This window comes from Camelus ferus, chromosome 17 (assembly GCF_009834535.1).
Source record: "Camelus ferus isolate YT-003-E chromosome 17, BCGSAC_Cfer_1.0, whole genome shotgun sequence".
In the NCBI taxonomy this organism is placed as follows: domain Eukaryota; kingdom Metazoa; phylum Chordata; class Mammalia; order Artiodactyla; family Camelidae; genus Camelus; species Camelus ferus.
Window position 1 is genome coordinate 38,359,139 of NC_045712.1, and position 16,409 is coordinate 38,375,547.

General features: G+C 43.4%; 1 protein-coding gene across 2 annotated transcripts in view; it reads right to left on the reverse strand.

Annotated features, from left to right (window-relative positions):
- Positions 1 to 1,441: 1,441 nt before the first annotated feature.
- The window catches only part of TCAIM (T cell activation inhibitor, mitochondrial), a 41,790-nt gene continuing 26,822 nt past the window's right edge, over positions 1,442 to 16,409 (reverse strand). For both annotated transcript variants that reach the window (XM_032459067.1, XM_032459066.1), the window contains exons 7-11: positions 15,002 to 15,099; positions 13,971 to 14,062; positions 10,530 to 10,762; positions 9,979 to 10,110; positions 1,442 to 3,167 (exon numbers count right to left, since the gene is read on the reverse strand). In XM_032459067.1, coding sequence (XP_032314958.1) covers positions 2,927 to 3,167; positions 9,979 to 10,110; positions 10,530 to 10,762; positions 13,971 to 14,062; positions 15,002 to 15,099 — 796 coding nt within the window. In that variant the 3' untranslated portion in view covers positions 1,442 to 2,926. The remainder of the gene's footprint in view (positions 3,168 to 9,978; positions 10,111 to 10,529; positions 10,763 to 13,970; positions 14,063 to 15,001; positions 15,100 to 16,409) is intronic.

Below are 16,409 nucleotides of genomic sequence, written 5' to 3' on the forward strand. Positions count from 1 at the left end.
AATCTCTTAGGAAAGATATATCCCAAAGTTCAAAAATCCTGCTTTTTTTGGTGCAGATGAAGTGAGGTACCAGGGCAGGTGTGTTGTGGATGGTCTGCGGGGACTGCCTCTCTGTCGCATGGCTCTTCCTGAGGGTGCTGTGCTCGTCCTGCTGACACCCGCTCAGGTGAGTGCCTGGGGCGGTGACAGAAAGAAAAACCACTTCCTGAAGATTCTGAGGGTGAAATCCAGTGCCCACCCCCATTTGGGCCGCACCCTGTGCTGGGGCCAGCTTCCCCCAAAATGAGCTGCTGGGATGGACTTTGGGGCACACGTACAAATGCTGCTTCCAGAATGGTCCTCATAGGCACTTGTTGGGGTCCAGCACACGCCCTGGCCCGGCTGGAGTGGGGAGAACAGGGGCTGCCTGGGCAGTCTGGCTGGAGGGTGAGGCTGAGGCCACTGCCAGCTCACTCAGGAGGAGCAGGAGGGGTGCCATCCTCCTGGTTCTCACAACAGTCCCCAGAGGGGAGCAGTCAGCCCTGCCTCCTGCTGATCCTCGTGCACCAGAATGGCCAGCACTGACCCCAAGGTCACGGCCCCTGCTGTGGTCCCAGCCCCCATGGGGCGGTGCTGCTCAATGGGCCCATCTAATCTTGACTTGCTCTGCCAACCCCTGGCACTGGCTTGGGGGTGCACTCCCACCAGAGCCGGGGGTGCTTCTGCCTGCACAGGCCCCTCACAGCCCCCGGGATGCCTGGGTTCTCACCCCACCTCTCTAGCCTGCAGCAGGCAGAAGGGCCTTGGACAAGTCTCTTCCGTTTTGGGCTTCAGTTTACCCATATGTAACATTGGTTAGCTTATGGAAAAAAATCCCTAAAATGCTCTGTAACAGGCAAGTCCCCACAAGGGAAGGGTTTTGAGGGACCAGTACAACTAGGTTGCAGTAGCAGGGGTGTTGAGGAAAGAGGGTTCCAGGGCGTGCTCCACCCAGGTCTGCTCCACCTCCTCCTTGTCCAGCTGTTAAGGAGCGCAAGGGGGCTGGGCTGGCAGCCAAGGACCAGCCAAGGGAGGATTCTGGCTTCCTGGGACAGACTCACTGAGGCCAAGGGAAGGGTGGGTTAGAGGTTCCAAAGGTGAGCTAGCTCATGAGGTAGCCCTGGTCCCTCTGGCTCCACCTGCCTATGCCTCAAGGCTCAGGGAGGCTGCCTGGAGGTGGAGGCCTTGAGGAGAGAAAGGAAGTCTTGCAGAGACCTGTCTACAGACGTGGCTCTGGACAGATGCCTCCCTCACTGGACAGCCCGGCAGAGAGCACGGCCCCCAGGTGACCTCAGGTTTCTGACCTGAGGCTTTGAGGTGAGAGAGGTCTTATCCTGTGCCAGTTTTCAGTGATGGGAAAGAATTTTCCAGAATTTTTGTTAGATTGGGAGAGGAAGTCAAACAGGCATGAACAAGTCACCAATGCTTCTTTCATAAATTCCTTTATGTTGCACTAGTTGTAAACGATTAATGAGTAACAAGAGAGGACAATGACCTGGTTAACATATTATGCAACAATAAATTCTGAGACAAAGTCCAAAAAGTTACGGAGGATTCTATATTAGTTGATTTTAGAAATGGCATAATCCAAACCTATTTTTCAGTAAGTTTTCTTATGTAACCTTAAAAAAACTTCTCACACTCATCATCTGGCTCTGGAAAATCTTTGTAGTAATAACATTTTTACATTAGGGGAAAAAATTAAGTACAGTTGTTAAGCACAGGTTAAAAGGGATGATAGGCACAAACTATAATTACAAATCAATACTTACTCGAAACTCTGAATTTAAACCGTTTAATCAGTGTTTCAGATAAAATTAAAACAGGCTTCAAGAATGGTTTTTAACACCTTTCTTTTGTAATGCACTGTGGAAAATTCTTATTTCTTCAGGAGGAAGAGCCTCAAAAATGGTGTCACCTTGTCCTCTTGAACATGCTGAAGCGGTTTTGGATCTGGTAAAAGAAACACCTGTAGAGAGAGAAGCCCTGTGTTTACAGAGCTTGGGGCTGGGCTGGGCGCTGTTTTAGGGCAAGGGGTGACTTGGAGGGGCTACACCCAGTGTTCACATCACTGGCAGGAACAGGAAGCCAGGGGCTGAGAGAGGTGACAGAGATCCTGAGTGGTCTGAATCATTGCAACTTGACCCTACTTGCTGGAACTCTTTGGGAAACAAAGATTTTCCTGGATAGTGTTTATTGATGAAAACGAATGAATCACCTTATTCAGTGACTCAAAAAAAAATGCACTATTTGTTGGTTTCAGGCTACCAACAGTTACAGTATCTTAATGGATAGGAAAACTTCAAGTTCACTGTCACTGAGGATACTTAGACTTTCTTAGACGCCCTGTGACAGTGTCAATATCATATACCCATTCAATTGCTTTTTCCTGTCTACTCCTTAGGCAAAATTTGGTTAATGAATTTCTGCTACCCATCAATCATGTATTTTGGACATCAGACTGTCCACTACTGGCTGCAAAGTACACATGTGTATCAACACATGTGATGTGACTGTAGAGTCCACGCTGAATTGTGTTACATGTGGGCATAAGTTCCCTGACTTCAGAGCTCTGCTGAACGAGACCTGGTGATACCAACATTCATACATATAAAATCTCTTTTACTCAGTAGAATCCCCCATTTCATAGAACCACTGCACGTGCTCTTTCATTCTAACATCTTTTCACTCAGTCCTGCCAATCAGATAAGAACCACCAGAAGACTGGGAGATACCACCTTTCTAAAACAAGTTTCCTAGCAGAATTTATTTTTTAAGAAAATGTCTACTTTTAAAGCAGCAGTTAGAAACTTTGTTCTTATAACATGTAATACTGTTATATCAAATTGTGGATTTAAATAAGTTGAAGAGTTTCTTATTTCTTTAAAAAATAATACAGATTTCTGTGTTACTTAATGGTTTCTCCATTCTTCCAGTTCCAAGGAATACAGAGGTCTCCGTCCTGCATAACGGAGTAAAAGTGGGAGACACAGAGGTGCATCCCTTGCAGGTAAGGCAGGGACTGTTCCAGAAGCCTCTTACAGCAGTCCACCATTTGTATACTGGAAACGCTGGGCTCCTTGTAAAACTTCTCCAGAGAAAATTTCTTCCTTGAAGCCTGCATCAGTTCGTTTTCAATGACCTTCAACCTGTCACGTTAAAAACAAAGATACTATTGCCACAAGCTAGAGCCAAATAAAAGAACATAAAACGTAAAATACATTTTTATATAGTGGCGCTATAACTTTCTACTTCCACCCCTGAAAACGGTACCCGCAAAGCCCAAGTGACAGGCTCAGAGGACGTGCCCACGTTACCATGCAGCACCTATTAAGTTATTTCCACATGTATCTCCACAAGTATTTGTTAAAGCTGTTTTTAGCAGTAATGAGGTAAAAATAATACATTGTTTAAAAGGCTTTTCTGCCCCGTGAGCAGCAGCTGGTGACTGAGGAAAGCAGGAGCTGAGAGCAAGACCCCCAGCTGCGGGGGCTGCCCGGAGTCCAACCCTGACCCAGGGCCAGCCGGGCAGCGCCTCCCCTCTGTGGGGCCACAACGGCCCCCGCTCCACAACGGCTTCAGTGAAGTTAGGCCCGCAGAGTAAACCGCTCAGAGCTGAGCTCAGTGTCTTCAGTACTTTCGTCAGCAGGTGGCAAAGGTCTATGATGTTTGAGTAAATGGTTCTGTCCCCCCAACCTCGGGACATGTGCAGGACGACCCCGCCTTGTCCCGTGCTCACAGGAGGACCCGACCAGCTCGTGCAGCACCTGGGAAGCCACGGAGAAGGTGAGTAAAGCAGAACCGCCCGGGCAAGGGCTCCCAAATGGGGCTGGCTGCAGGACTGCGTGGGTTGGAAATGCCTCAGAGGCTCCACGGAGCCACCCTTACTCTCTGCACAAGAGAGAAAAGCAAGCACCATAGCATATCCGTTACCAGAAAAATACCCGAAAACAGAAACGGTCCTTGCAGCCCGTCTGCAAGGCAGCCAGCATACTGAGTCCCTTCTTCAGCAGGACCCAGAACCCTGTCCGGGTGGGTGCTCTGGTTTTTCCTAGAAGGTTACTCCTCCTGCACAGTGCTGCTTAGAGAGTCAAGCAGGCGGACAGCAGTTAGGCCGGACAGGGTTCTCAGTTTATTCTCAACCAGGATTTGGCAGGAAGAACCCTAAGGTACCATCAGTGGTAGGGGTTGCCAATTTTTTTCTGTGGAGGGCTTTTTTCCCTTGCTTAAAAAAAAAAAGAGGGGGCGGGGGAATGGCTACTAATTATCTGGCTTAGAAACGAGAGCCCAGCAGCGCCAACTACAACGACACGTCTTCCTACTGACCAAGGAGGGGCCACATTTCCATTCCTTCCACGAGAAGCCTCCGGCCTCCTCCCTGGGTTTCCCTGATCCATAACCAGGAGGGCCCGGCAGCCCCTGGGATGCCATGTTGGGGGAGCGCGGGTCTGGGAGGCGCTCAGGCGCTCTTCAGGGCCGGGCCCCGCACAGGAGACACAGGGAGCAGCCCTTCCCTCCTTGGGTGCCTCTGCTGTCTGCAGCAGACTAATTAAAAATCTTTAAAAAAAATTGCTTTTGGCCTTCTTTCTGGTTTCTTTGCTTCAGTATGTTCGTACCACAAAAAACAAGAGGAGAAGGGAGACAGCCTGAACAAGAGAAGCATCGTGCCTCTTGAGTGCGGCTGGCGGGACGTCCTCCCGCTTCCTGCGGATGCTGAGAAATGGCCAGGCGTTTCCTGGGGGTGACCTGTCTCTCCCTTGACACAGTTATGTCTGCTTTTTTCAGTGAGAAGTTGCACTACTGTCTTTGACATCTGAGTGTGAGTTCCACGATGGCATCTGCCTGTTCCCACTGTCTCTTGTTCGTGACTTACAAGTGCTTTCTGGAGTTCCAGTCCAGGCGGTGGAGCAGTAGGACCACGAGCTCGCCTCTCCTCGCGACTACTGCAAAACCACAACTGGCTGCTAAACAACCACTGGGGAAAAAAAAAGACTGGAAACTAACAAAAAAGGTCTTCAACTGGAAACAGAAAGAGGGAACCACAGCAGGACGGTAGGAAGGGCACGCTCGCTAAATCAGGTCCCATACCCTGGGGTGGGCGACCCACAAGCTGAGTAATAAAGTCGCAGAGGCCTTCCCACAGGAGTGAGTTCTGAGCTGCACGTCAGGCTCCCCAGCCCAGGGTTCTGGCACTGGGAGAGACCCCAGGACATCTGGTTTAGAAGGTCAGTGGGGCTGAACTCCAGGAGCCCCTACAGGGCTGGGGGAACAGAAACTTCATCCTCTTGGGAAGTGTACACGCCGGGTCCAAGGGCAGAGGCAGTGATTTCACTGGAGCCTGGGCCAGACTTGCCTGCTGATTTTAGAGGGTCTCCTGGGGAGGTAGGGGACAAGGCCTCACTCACCAGAGGTCCAGGACCAAACTCCACCCAGCAGTGGGCAGGCACCAGCTCCTCCTGCCAGGAAACCTGCATAAGCCTCTAGTCCAGCCTCACCCACCAGGGGGCAGATACCAGAAATTAGAAAACAAACACTGGCCTGACTCTACACTGGGACCAGCTGGACCCTGGCCCTTGGGTGACAAGAGAGTGTACTGCTGGACGTCTCCCGCAGAGTGCCACCTCTCTCCAAGGCCGAGAAACATAACTAAGCTACCTAAAAATACAAATAGAAAGATAGACAATATGAGGTGGCAGAGGAATATCTCCCAGGCCAAGGCACAAGATAAAATCCCAGAAGTGATGAGGAGATACACAATTCATCTGAAAAAGAGTTCAAAGTAATGATGGCCAAGATGTTCAGAGAACTTAAGAGGAACACAGATGCACAGAATGAAGTTTTTAGAAAAGAGCTGGAAAATATAAATACCCAAACAGAACTGAAGAATAAAATCACTGAAATGAATAACATACTAGAAGGAACCAAGAATAGACTAAATGAGGCAGAAGAATGGATCAGGGAGCTAGAGGACAGATTAGTGAAAATCACTATCGCAAAACAGAAAAAAGAATTAAACTATCCTCATTTCTTTTCAGAGAACTCTGGGACAACATGGAGTGCACTAATATCTGCAGTACAGGGGTCCCAGAAAGAGGAGAGAGAGGAGACCTGAGAAAACTTTTGAAGAGACAATATCTGAAAACTTTCCCAACCTGGGAAAGGAAACACTCACCCAAGTCAACCCAAAGAGGAAACACCAAGGCACGGTAATCAAATTGACAAAAATTAAGGGTAAGGAGAAAATATTAAAATTGGCAAGAGAAAAGCAACAAATTACGTACAAGGGAACTCCCATAAGGTTACCAGCTGATTTTTCAGCAGAAACTCTCTATAGGGGGTCATGATCTATTTAAGGTGATGGAAGGGGGGAAACTTAGAACCGAGAATACTCTATCCAGCAAGGCTCTAGTTCAGATTTGATGGAGAAATTAGAAGCTTCACAGATAAACAAAAGCTGAAAGATTTCAGCACCACGAAACCAGCTTTACAATAAATGTTAAAGGAACTTCTCTTGTCATCAAGCCATGAGAAAAGAGAACAAAAAGAAGAAAAAGAAAAAAACAAAAGACATACAAAAGATTGCTTTGGCAGTTTGGGGTCATTTATGGTCCCATATGAATTTTGGGATTGTTTGTTCTAGTTCTGGGAAGAACGTCATTCTGACAAGGGCTGTGCTGGGCCTGTACGTTGCTTTGGGCAGCGTGGCCATGTTGATGATGTGGATTTTTCCAATCCAAGAGCACAAGATGTCTTTCCATTTCTTTGTATCTTCAGTTTGCTCCATCAATGTTTACCATTCCCAGAGTATAGGTAACCTCCTTGGTTAAGTTTATTTCTAGGTATTTTGTTGTTTTTGATGCAATGGAAATGTTTATGCCAGTTATAAAATTCTGGTTTTTGAAGTGGAAAAAAAAAAAAGTGAATGAAGGGCCACAAATGGCAAAACATCAAAAACAAAAAGCTACAAAGTACTGTACAACATAGGGAATACAGCCAGTATTTTATAACTATAAGTGGAGTACAACCTTTATAAAAATTTGTGAATCACTGTATTGCATGCCTGTAACATATAGTACATCAACTATACTTCAACTTAAATATGATATTGTAAAATAAATACATTAAAAAAAGTACTTTCTGGGCACCTAAATACTCAATAAATGTTAGCTGACTACATGAACATTTTTTTTTAATTGAAGTATAGTTGATTTACAATGTTGTATTAGTTTCAAGTGTACAGAAAAGTGTACTATATATATATACACACATTCGTTTTCTGATCCTTTTCCATTATAGGTTATTATAAGCTACTGACTACAGTTCCCTGTGGACGGTCCTTGTTATCTGTTTTACATACAGTAGTGTATATGTTAATCCCAGACTCCTAATTTATTCCTCTCTCCCATGAACATTCTTTTAAATGTTTATTTCTGCTATATGAAAATACTGAAATTATTTAACCATTTTTATATTATTGTACATTTCTACTGTTTCCAATTTGTCTAAGTGATTTTTATATGTGAAATAGGGAGCAGAGGACAGGAGAAAATATGGAGTTACCACCGAAGCCGACAGCAAGGAGAGCCCATCCAGGGACAGATGACTTCTCTCTTGGCCCCGGTGAGCCCAGCTTATCACCCTGGACATGAGAGCTGGAAGAGGTGCGACCAGCTCCTGAGGAGTAGATTCCACAGAGGGCGCGCTTCCTACCTTCCGCTGGGCAGCAGCAGTAAGAGACAGAGCGACAAGTCATGCGGTCTAGATGGGGTCTGGGGCCTGTGGGGTCCAGATGGATGCGAACCAGACATTAGCGTGGAATTGTGGCTTTTAAACTTCTTGGCAAGCTGAGGGTCCTGCAGAGGTGCTCAGAAGGCCCCCTTGGGGGGATGGCCTCTAGTTCCTTTCCTCTGTAACTAGAGCACCTGTGAGCTTGTCTCTTGTTTATAAATTGGGTTTCCAGTTAAGAATGCACTTTAAAGAGATGCAGCTAAGAACTGTCTGCAAACTGCTCTCAAAGAGCAAGTGTCAACTCAGGAAAGGGAGCCACAAGCCAGCGGATGAAATAAAGGAGGCTTTACCAGGGAGGGAGCACCGGGTAAAGGAGGAGAGAAACAGAGGGAAGGGAAACTCAGCCCAGAGTCAGAGGTGGGGCAGAGGGAGAAGACTAAGAGGGAGGGGAGGGGGGAGAAGCAGTAACCAGAGGGATGCCTTCCCCACGTCCTTATCAGCCTGGGCTCCTCACCCAACTCCCCCTGCAGTCCACTGACTGCACTCACATCTCCTGCTAGAAACAAATTCCAGGAGGCTGGGGACCAGGCCCTCATCTTTCTACCAGCAGTGGCTTTGACAGTCATAGCAAACGATGGCTGAATGAATGAATGCATGGTAACCAAACCTCCTTAGGCAACATTTAGAAAAACAACCCTCTTGTGAATTTAATACTGTGCCTTTTCTTTGTAGTAGGTACATAAAACATTATGAAGTATCACCCTCCTGCCTACAAAACTGACTATAATACATGATTCCTTCAAAGATACGAAGAAAGCACTGCTTATGAACAAAAAAACTTTTTCACTTCTGGACCTAAACAATTCTCCAGTGAAGACATACAAATGATCAACAGGTACATGAAAAAATGCTCAATATCCCTAATTATCAGAGAAATGCAAATCAAAACTACAATGATGTATCACCGTATACTAGAATGGCCATCATTCAAAAGTCCACAAATGATAAATGCTGGGGAAGCTGTGGAGAAAAGGGAACCTTCCTACACTGCTGGTGGGAATGTAGTTTGGTGTAGCCATTATGGAAAACAGTCTGGCGATTCCTCAAGAAACTCAGATTTAATGTATGATCCAGCAATCCCACTCCTGGGCATATATCCAGAGGGAACCTTAATTCGAAAAGATACAGGCACCCCAGTGTCCACAGCAACACTGTTTACAACAGCCAAGACATGGAAACAACCTAAATGTCCATCCACAGATGACTAGATAAAGAAGTTACAGTATATTTATACAATGGAATACTATTCAGACATAACAAAGAATAAAATAATCCCATTTGCAGCAACATGGATGGCCCTGGAGAATGCCATTCTAAGTGAAGTAAGCCAGAAAGAGAAAGAAAAATACCATATATCACTTATATGTAGAATCTAAAAAAAAAAAAAAAAAAAAAAAAAATCAAACTTATTTATAAAACAGACCGACACAGAAAAACTTATGGTTACCAGTGGGGGAATGGGGTAGGATGTGATAAACTGGGAGCTAGAGATTTGCAGATACTAATATATAAAACAGATAAACAAGTTCATGCTTGGGAACTATATTCACAGGGAATATATATAGCACAGGGAACTATATTCAGTATCTTATAGTGACTTACTGTGAAAAAATATGTATGTATGTTCATGTATGACTGAAGCATTATGCTGTACACCAGAAACTGACACACTGTAAATTGACTATACTTCAATTAAAAAAAAATACATATATATATATATATATACAAAAAAAAACCTTTTCACTGCTCAATTTAATGAAAATGCAGATGAAGCTTGCTTTCTAGCAGTAGTTTTCAAAATCTTAAGCAGTGAAAATTTGTTAATCAAGTAGTAACTGATTTCCCCCCCTTGTTGCCCCCCTTTTCCATCTGGAGAATTTCTGATAGTCTTATCTTTCATTCTGCTCCTGAGCTGACTTCTGTAGGAACAAGCCCCTCTTCTCAAATTGAGGTACGTGATGGTTATGCAGTCTGAGGTTATTATACTGAGAAAATGGCCACATCCAACCCCTGGCAGCACAGGGTGGGGAATAAACAAACACGGAATATCCATGAATCAGTTGATTTCCTAAGTTTAACAGTTTTAACGTCCCATACTTACGAGCTTTGAATACCTCAATTTTTAAAGATTAGACTGAAGGACAAGACAGGAGGGGGGCTAACGGCACTCACTCTTCTTTCCTTTTCATCTTCTCTCTGGCCTGCTGGGCTTTGGTGAGAATAAACCACTGCAGGTTTGCTGGATCGCAAAGGATCGGGATGTTAAAATGCCCAAGCTCGTGCAGGCTTGGGGCGTATCTGTCACTGCAATCAAACAGAAAAGAAGAATCACTAAGCCCTCCAGCCCCTAGTCCACCCCTAAAGAATCAATTTTGTCTGATTAATGGAAAAGGAATTCATCAAGAAAACCAATTTTAAAGGAAAATCCACTTTAAAAAGCAAAACTGATGGGAAGTTTTGCTGTCCCCAGAGACACCCGATCAGGAAGACCACACATTCCTGGCCCTGTGACCTTTCTCATGGTAAGGCCTGTATTCACAATCTCTATTTACAGGATGTTCTAGTGACTTGATCTTTCAGTCCTCTCGAGTGTTGCCAACAGAGGCAGACACTCCTTCAATTCCAAAGAGTCACACACAGAATTATAAAAGCATTTAAGGCACGTTACACTCACAGCTGATCTGAGTGAATGAATAAAAGTAATTCTGGTTTTAGATACTTACCTGTTAAGGATCATCTGTAAACCGTGCAGACTTCGGGGGTGGAAAGGAACTCTGCTTTTCAGCAGTCTGTTATAGAACACGTCCAGGAGGGAGTAATACTCTTCAAGTGTCAACACTGGCTGTAATTCTTCAATATAAACAACTTGGATACCACCTAGAAGATAGCTTATTTGGTCTTCCAAAAGCATCAGCCTCCTCTGCAGGTCAAAGTAACTTGGTAATCTTTCAAAAAGCTACAGTGTTAAAAAAAAAAAAAAAAAAGGCAATATTTAGTTTTGTTACTTTAATAGCCAAAATTTAAGACTCCAATAAATGGTATTGAGAAATTTTAACAAGAAAATTATTTTCCTAAAAGAAATGTTTAAGTTAGTGATAAGAAAAAGACTATGTAATGCTGGAAATACTAATATTCAAAACAAACCACTGTAAATTTTAGGAATTTTTAGATAGGAGTTGAAGAGCCTGCAGGAAAAAAATATGTTCCAAACAAAAATAAGTCCTAATATTTATTCAGGTAAGAATCTTAAATGAGGTTAGAAAGATTAAATGGTAGAATAAAGAACGGTTTTAGAAATAAAGCATATGTATTTCAACTCCAAGCCTGTTTTTCTTTGGAGTTTAATTCAGCTACATTCATTTATGGAGCCCCTACCAGATACTTTTTAGCACCCAACTGGGCCCTTGGTGTGGAGAGGTTGTAAATGAGTTCATCAAGGGGAGTGGGAAGGGATAAACTTGGGAGATTGAGATTTGCAAAACCACTATATATAAAAATAGATTAAGAACAAATTTCTGCTGTATAGCACAGGGAACTATATTCAGTATCTTGTAATAACCTTTAGTGAAAAAATATGAAAACAAATAAATGTATATATATGCAAGACTGGGCCACTGTGCTGTTCACCAGAAACTGCCACATTGTTTCAAGATATTTCAAGAAAAAAACAAAACAAAACCCCCAAACCCGAGTCCATGTCCCTGCTTGCCAGGGGCTCAGGGTCAGGGTGCAGGGACACAAAACAAACAGGCACTCAGCGTACTCGGCGCCAGGTCAGGGGGAAGGGATTGGAGGTTCAAGCGAAAGTTTCTAAGCAAGTCTAATGCGATCGATATGAAAAGACAAACAGGATTTAGAGAAGCGTAGATGCTTGTGGGAAAGTTTCAGGGGAAGAAAACAGCACGTGCCATCGTGGAAGCACACACAGGGACAGCAGAGGTGGCTGCTGTGGCCGGAGGGGCGGGGCTGAAGGGGCAGGCGGCGCGGTCAGGGAAGGGCCTGGTGCGCTACGTCAAGGGCTCAGATTTCACACAGAAAGCTGCGGTTAGACAACTTCCAGAGGAGGTGAAAGGGATCAAAAACTCTGCAATAATAAGAGCAATAGTATCAAAATTCTACAAATCATTTATAATATACTTCTAACACTTTGCGAAAAATTACCACCTACTTTTCAATTTTTCTCTCAATGGGTTATTTGTGTGTAAATGGTAACTACATTGTAAAAACTTTTGAGAGAAGTGTACAGCCATAGAGCTTTCATCCAGTTTCCCCAGTGGTGACATCCTGCAAAACCATATACTGTCACAGCCAGGAAATGGACGTGGCTACAATCCACTAACCTCATTCAGATTTCATCGTCTTACTTGCACTTGTGTATTTAAGTGTATGCAGTTTTATCACGTGTGCGGTTGCATGCCAGACCGCAGGCAAGATGCAGAACGGTTCCGTCACAAGGACCCCTCCTGCTACACTTCCACAGCCACGGACACCTCTGCTTCCCCTCTCCCCGACCCCTGGCAACCACTCCCCCCACCCCGATTGTATTACTTGAAGAGTGTTACGTAAATGGACTCGTACAGCACGGCAATCTCGGGAGACTGGCTTCTTTCACTCAGCACATCCCCCCGGGCTGCTGCTGTACCGGCAGTTCACGCCTCCTGTCGCTGGGTGGTGGGCTGCTGCAGGAGGTGCCAGTTTGTACCACCTTCAAACACTGAAGGATATTAGGGTTTTCCCCCTAGTTTTTGGCCACCATGAACATTAGTGTACAGTTTCTGTGTGAACATAATTTTTCACTTCTCTAGTGGAAACGCCCAAGAGGGCAGCTGCCGAACCACGTGGTAAGCAAGTGGTTATAAGAAACTGCCAGACTCTTCCAGAGAGCTTGTGCCATTTTACATTCTCAACAGCAATGGATGAGTGAGATCCAGTTTTCTGCATCCTTGCCAGCATTTGGGGGTGTCATTATTTTTCATTTCAGACATCCTGACAGGTGCACAATGATATCTCACTGCAGGTTCAATTTGCATTTCTCTGCAGCTTTTCATGTGCCTCTGTCATCTGTATGTGCTCGTCTGTGACATATCTGTTCTTGTCTTTTGCCCATTTTCTAACTGCATTTTTTTTTAATTGTTGAGTTTGGAGTGTTCTTTACTTAGATATGTAATTCTTTATATATTTAGATAAGACTGTCAGGTACATGGTTTGCAAGTATTTTTTTAAACAAATATTCGATTTGAACATTTAATCAAAGATACATGAATGGCAAATAAGCACATGAAAATATGCCCATCATCATTCACCATTAGAGAAATGCAAATTAAACTCACAATGAGGTAATACCACACACCTATTAGAGTAGCTAAAGGGAAAAAGATAACCACAGCAAATGTTGGCAGTTCTTAAAATGTATCTGGCTATTCCACTTTTAGGTATTTACCCAAGAGGAAAGGAAATATATGTCCACATAAACATCCGCAGGTAAGTGTTCACAGCAGCTTTATTTCTAGTGGCCCAAAATGGACATAACCCCACATCCATCAATAAGTGAATGGACAAACAAACTACGTGGAAACAACAAGGAATAAATTCTTTATACGTGGAAGAGCATGGATGAATCTCCAAATAATTAAGCTGAGTGAAACCAATCAGATCGTCCCCCAACCTGCGCTTTGATTCTACTTACAGAAACCTCTAGAGATGTAAACTCATCTACAGGGACACAGAGGGGGCCGTGGCTGCCTCGGGAGGGGATGCGGGATGGAGGAGAAGGTTTACAAAGGGTGACGGGTGTGCTTAACCATCTTGATAATGGTAATGGTTTCACAGATACGTCACACCTCATCAAATTATACATATTAAATATGTGCAGCTTACTGTCAATTATACCACAGTAAATCTGTTCAGAACAAAACAACAGAATGCAGGCCTTAAAAAGCTGTCCTTCAGAAAAGACTATTAAATTTCCAAATAAAAATGGACTTAAAAAAATTAGTCCTCTAAGAAGAATTCTAACTACATAAAATTAAACATCTGATCTACAAACAGCTGAAACTATGATTACAAATTTTTTTCAGTTCACTGACATATTAGCACATGCTAGTTTGAAACAAAAGTCTGTTGACAAATCAGAGATTTTTTTTGCTTTGAGAGCTTTTTCTTACCTTTGTCCAGTGATGATGGACATCCATGGTTCCTAGCATCACGTGGCCCACTGCACTCACCCCGGACCGGTCTGTGAATATTACTGTACATCCTGATGATAAAGCAACAGAGCCTCTGGTCACAGTCCAGACAGGCTTCATTCTTTTAGCACTGTGCAAATACTGAAATTTAGTATACAAATTCAGGATTAAATTTGGTATAAGTTTAAAGGCTGATTTTCTGTCACTTTTATTCAGAGTAACAGATGTAAAACTTCAGCTGTGATAAAGTCATATCTATACAGACTTGTAACACTTAGTCTTCCTTTAAAATTGACAGATGTGTATAGCAGTTAAGGGAGATATATTTTAAAAGCAAATGGAGGGGAGAGTAGAGCTCAGTGGTAGAGCACATGCTTAGCATGCACGAGGTACTGGGTTCAATCCCCAGTCCCTCCATTAAAAAAAAAAAAAAAAAAAAAAAGCAAAGACATGGAAACAACCTAAACGTCCATCAACAGATGACTGGATAAAGAAGCTGTGGTATATTTATACAATGGAAGACTACTCAGCCATAAAAAATAATAAAATGCCATTTGCAGCAACATATATGTCCCTGGAAAATGTTATTCTCAGTGAAGTAAGCCAGAAAGAGAAAGAAAAATACCATACGGTATCACTTACATGTGGAATCTAAAAAAAAAAAAGAGAGAGACAAACGAACTTATCTACAAAACAGAAACAGACTCACAGACATAGAAAACAAACTTACAGTTACCAGGGGAGGGAGTGGGAAGGGATAAATTGGGAGCTCAAGATTTGCAGATACTAATAAATGTAAAATAGATAAACACGTTCATGCTGTATAGCACAGGGAACTACATTCAGTATCTTGTAGTAACTTACGGTGAAAAAGAATATGGAAATGGATATATGTATGTTCCTATGTGACTGAAGTATTGTGCTGTACACCAGAAATTGACACAAGATTGTAAACTGACTATACTTCATAAAAATTGAAGGGAAAAAAAAAGCAAATGGAAATCGTTTACCTTTTGCATTTTTCAGTGTTTCCAAGTTCTGCTGGGCTAGGCGGCCTAGACTGTGCAGCTGGCTACAGCGATGCGCGATGCCCCAGCTCCTCTGCCACCTGGTCCAACAGAGCACACAGCACGTGAGGCCGCGTCCCCGCAGGGGGAAGCTTGTGCTCAGCCCCAGCTGCCCGATCCCCATGAAAGCTGGAGTTTCTTTCTCAAGTCGGCACACTCACTCACTCAGTGAGCCGTTTCCAAATGAACTCACTTCTCAAGAAGCAACCAAATGGAAAATGACTTGTTTACTAGAGGGTAAAAATATTACTACTATATTCAGCTATCCAAAGATTTAGAACTAGCAAACACACGATGTTTCTCTTTTAAAATAAGAGGCTGAAATGGGAAAAACTTGGAAAACAATCTTTTTCTTCTCCACTTTGTTTGATGATGATGATTCTGTCTTAGATTTAAGTTCCAATTAGGAATTCCAGATAGTTTACCAGAGCCCTTTTATCATATTCGAGGGCAAGTGATTTTTATGACATCATGTATCACTTCTTGGCCTTTCGGCTAAGATCAAGTGTACGACATCATGTAATCTGTTTACTTCACAGATGAACATTAAATCTCAGTGACCAGGTGGAACTTGGTGTTCCAATGATGTCACAGAGGTCCTGCTGTGGACATGTAAAGGGCATTCAGTGGTATCAGAAAACCCCACCTTTGAATTGTAATCCTGTGATTTACTAGTTCTGTGGCCTTGAACAAACTGCTTCTAGTCTTCCTACGGTTTCTCTGTCATATGTGCCAAGTGGGGACATTACCCACAGCACAGATAGTGCAAATCAAAGGGTGAAACACATGTAAGGAGTAAGGAAGGCACTCAAACAAACTCTCAAAAAAACTTAGGTTCCTTCTTTGTTCTAACAGCAATTCTGAAGAATGTCATTTCTAATAAAGTGAAAATGGCTTTTAATATTTTCCCTTTAACCCCCAATGTCATCAGTCACAATGCTTCCTTTTGCTGGAGACTTGGTTAATTTCCCAGTAAGTGGAGAACTCTCATGTCCTCAGTCCTCAAACGTTTTGGTCTCAGAACCCCTCTGCACTCTTAAAAACTGAGAGCCCCGAAGAGCTTTTGTTTATGTGGGTTATAGCTACTGATATTTACCAGAGTAAGAATTTGAGCTGAGGAATTTCTCCACTGTATTGTAAAACAATGTTTATTTCTGTTTATGTTTAAGAAACCCTTTCATTTTCCTAACCCCAGTCTGCTTTGACAGATCTCTTAAAATTTATTTATAAAAAGTTATTTTCATGCATATTAATTTGTTTATTTACAAATCTTCAAAAAGGATCTTATTTGGTTTTCAGTTAGAAAAGGCTATGTTAGTAGATCGTGGAATTGGAAGAGCCCCTGTAACCA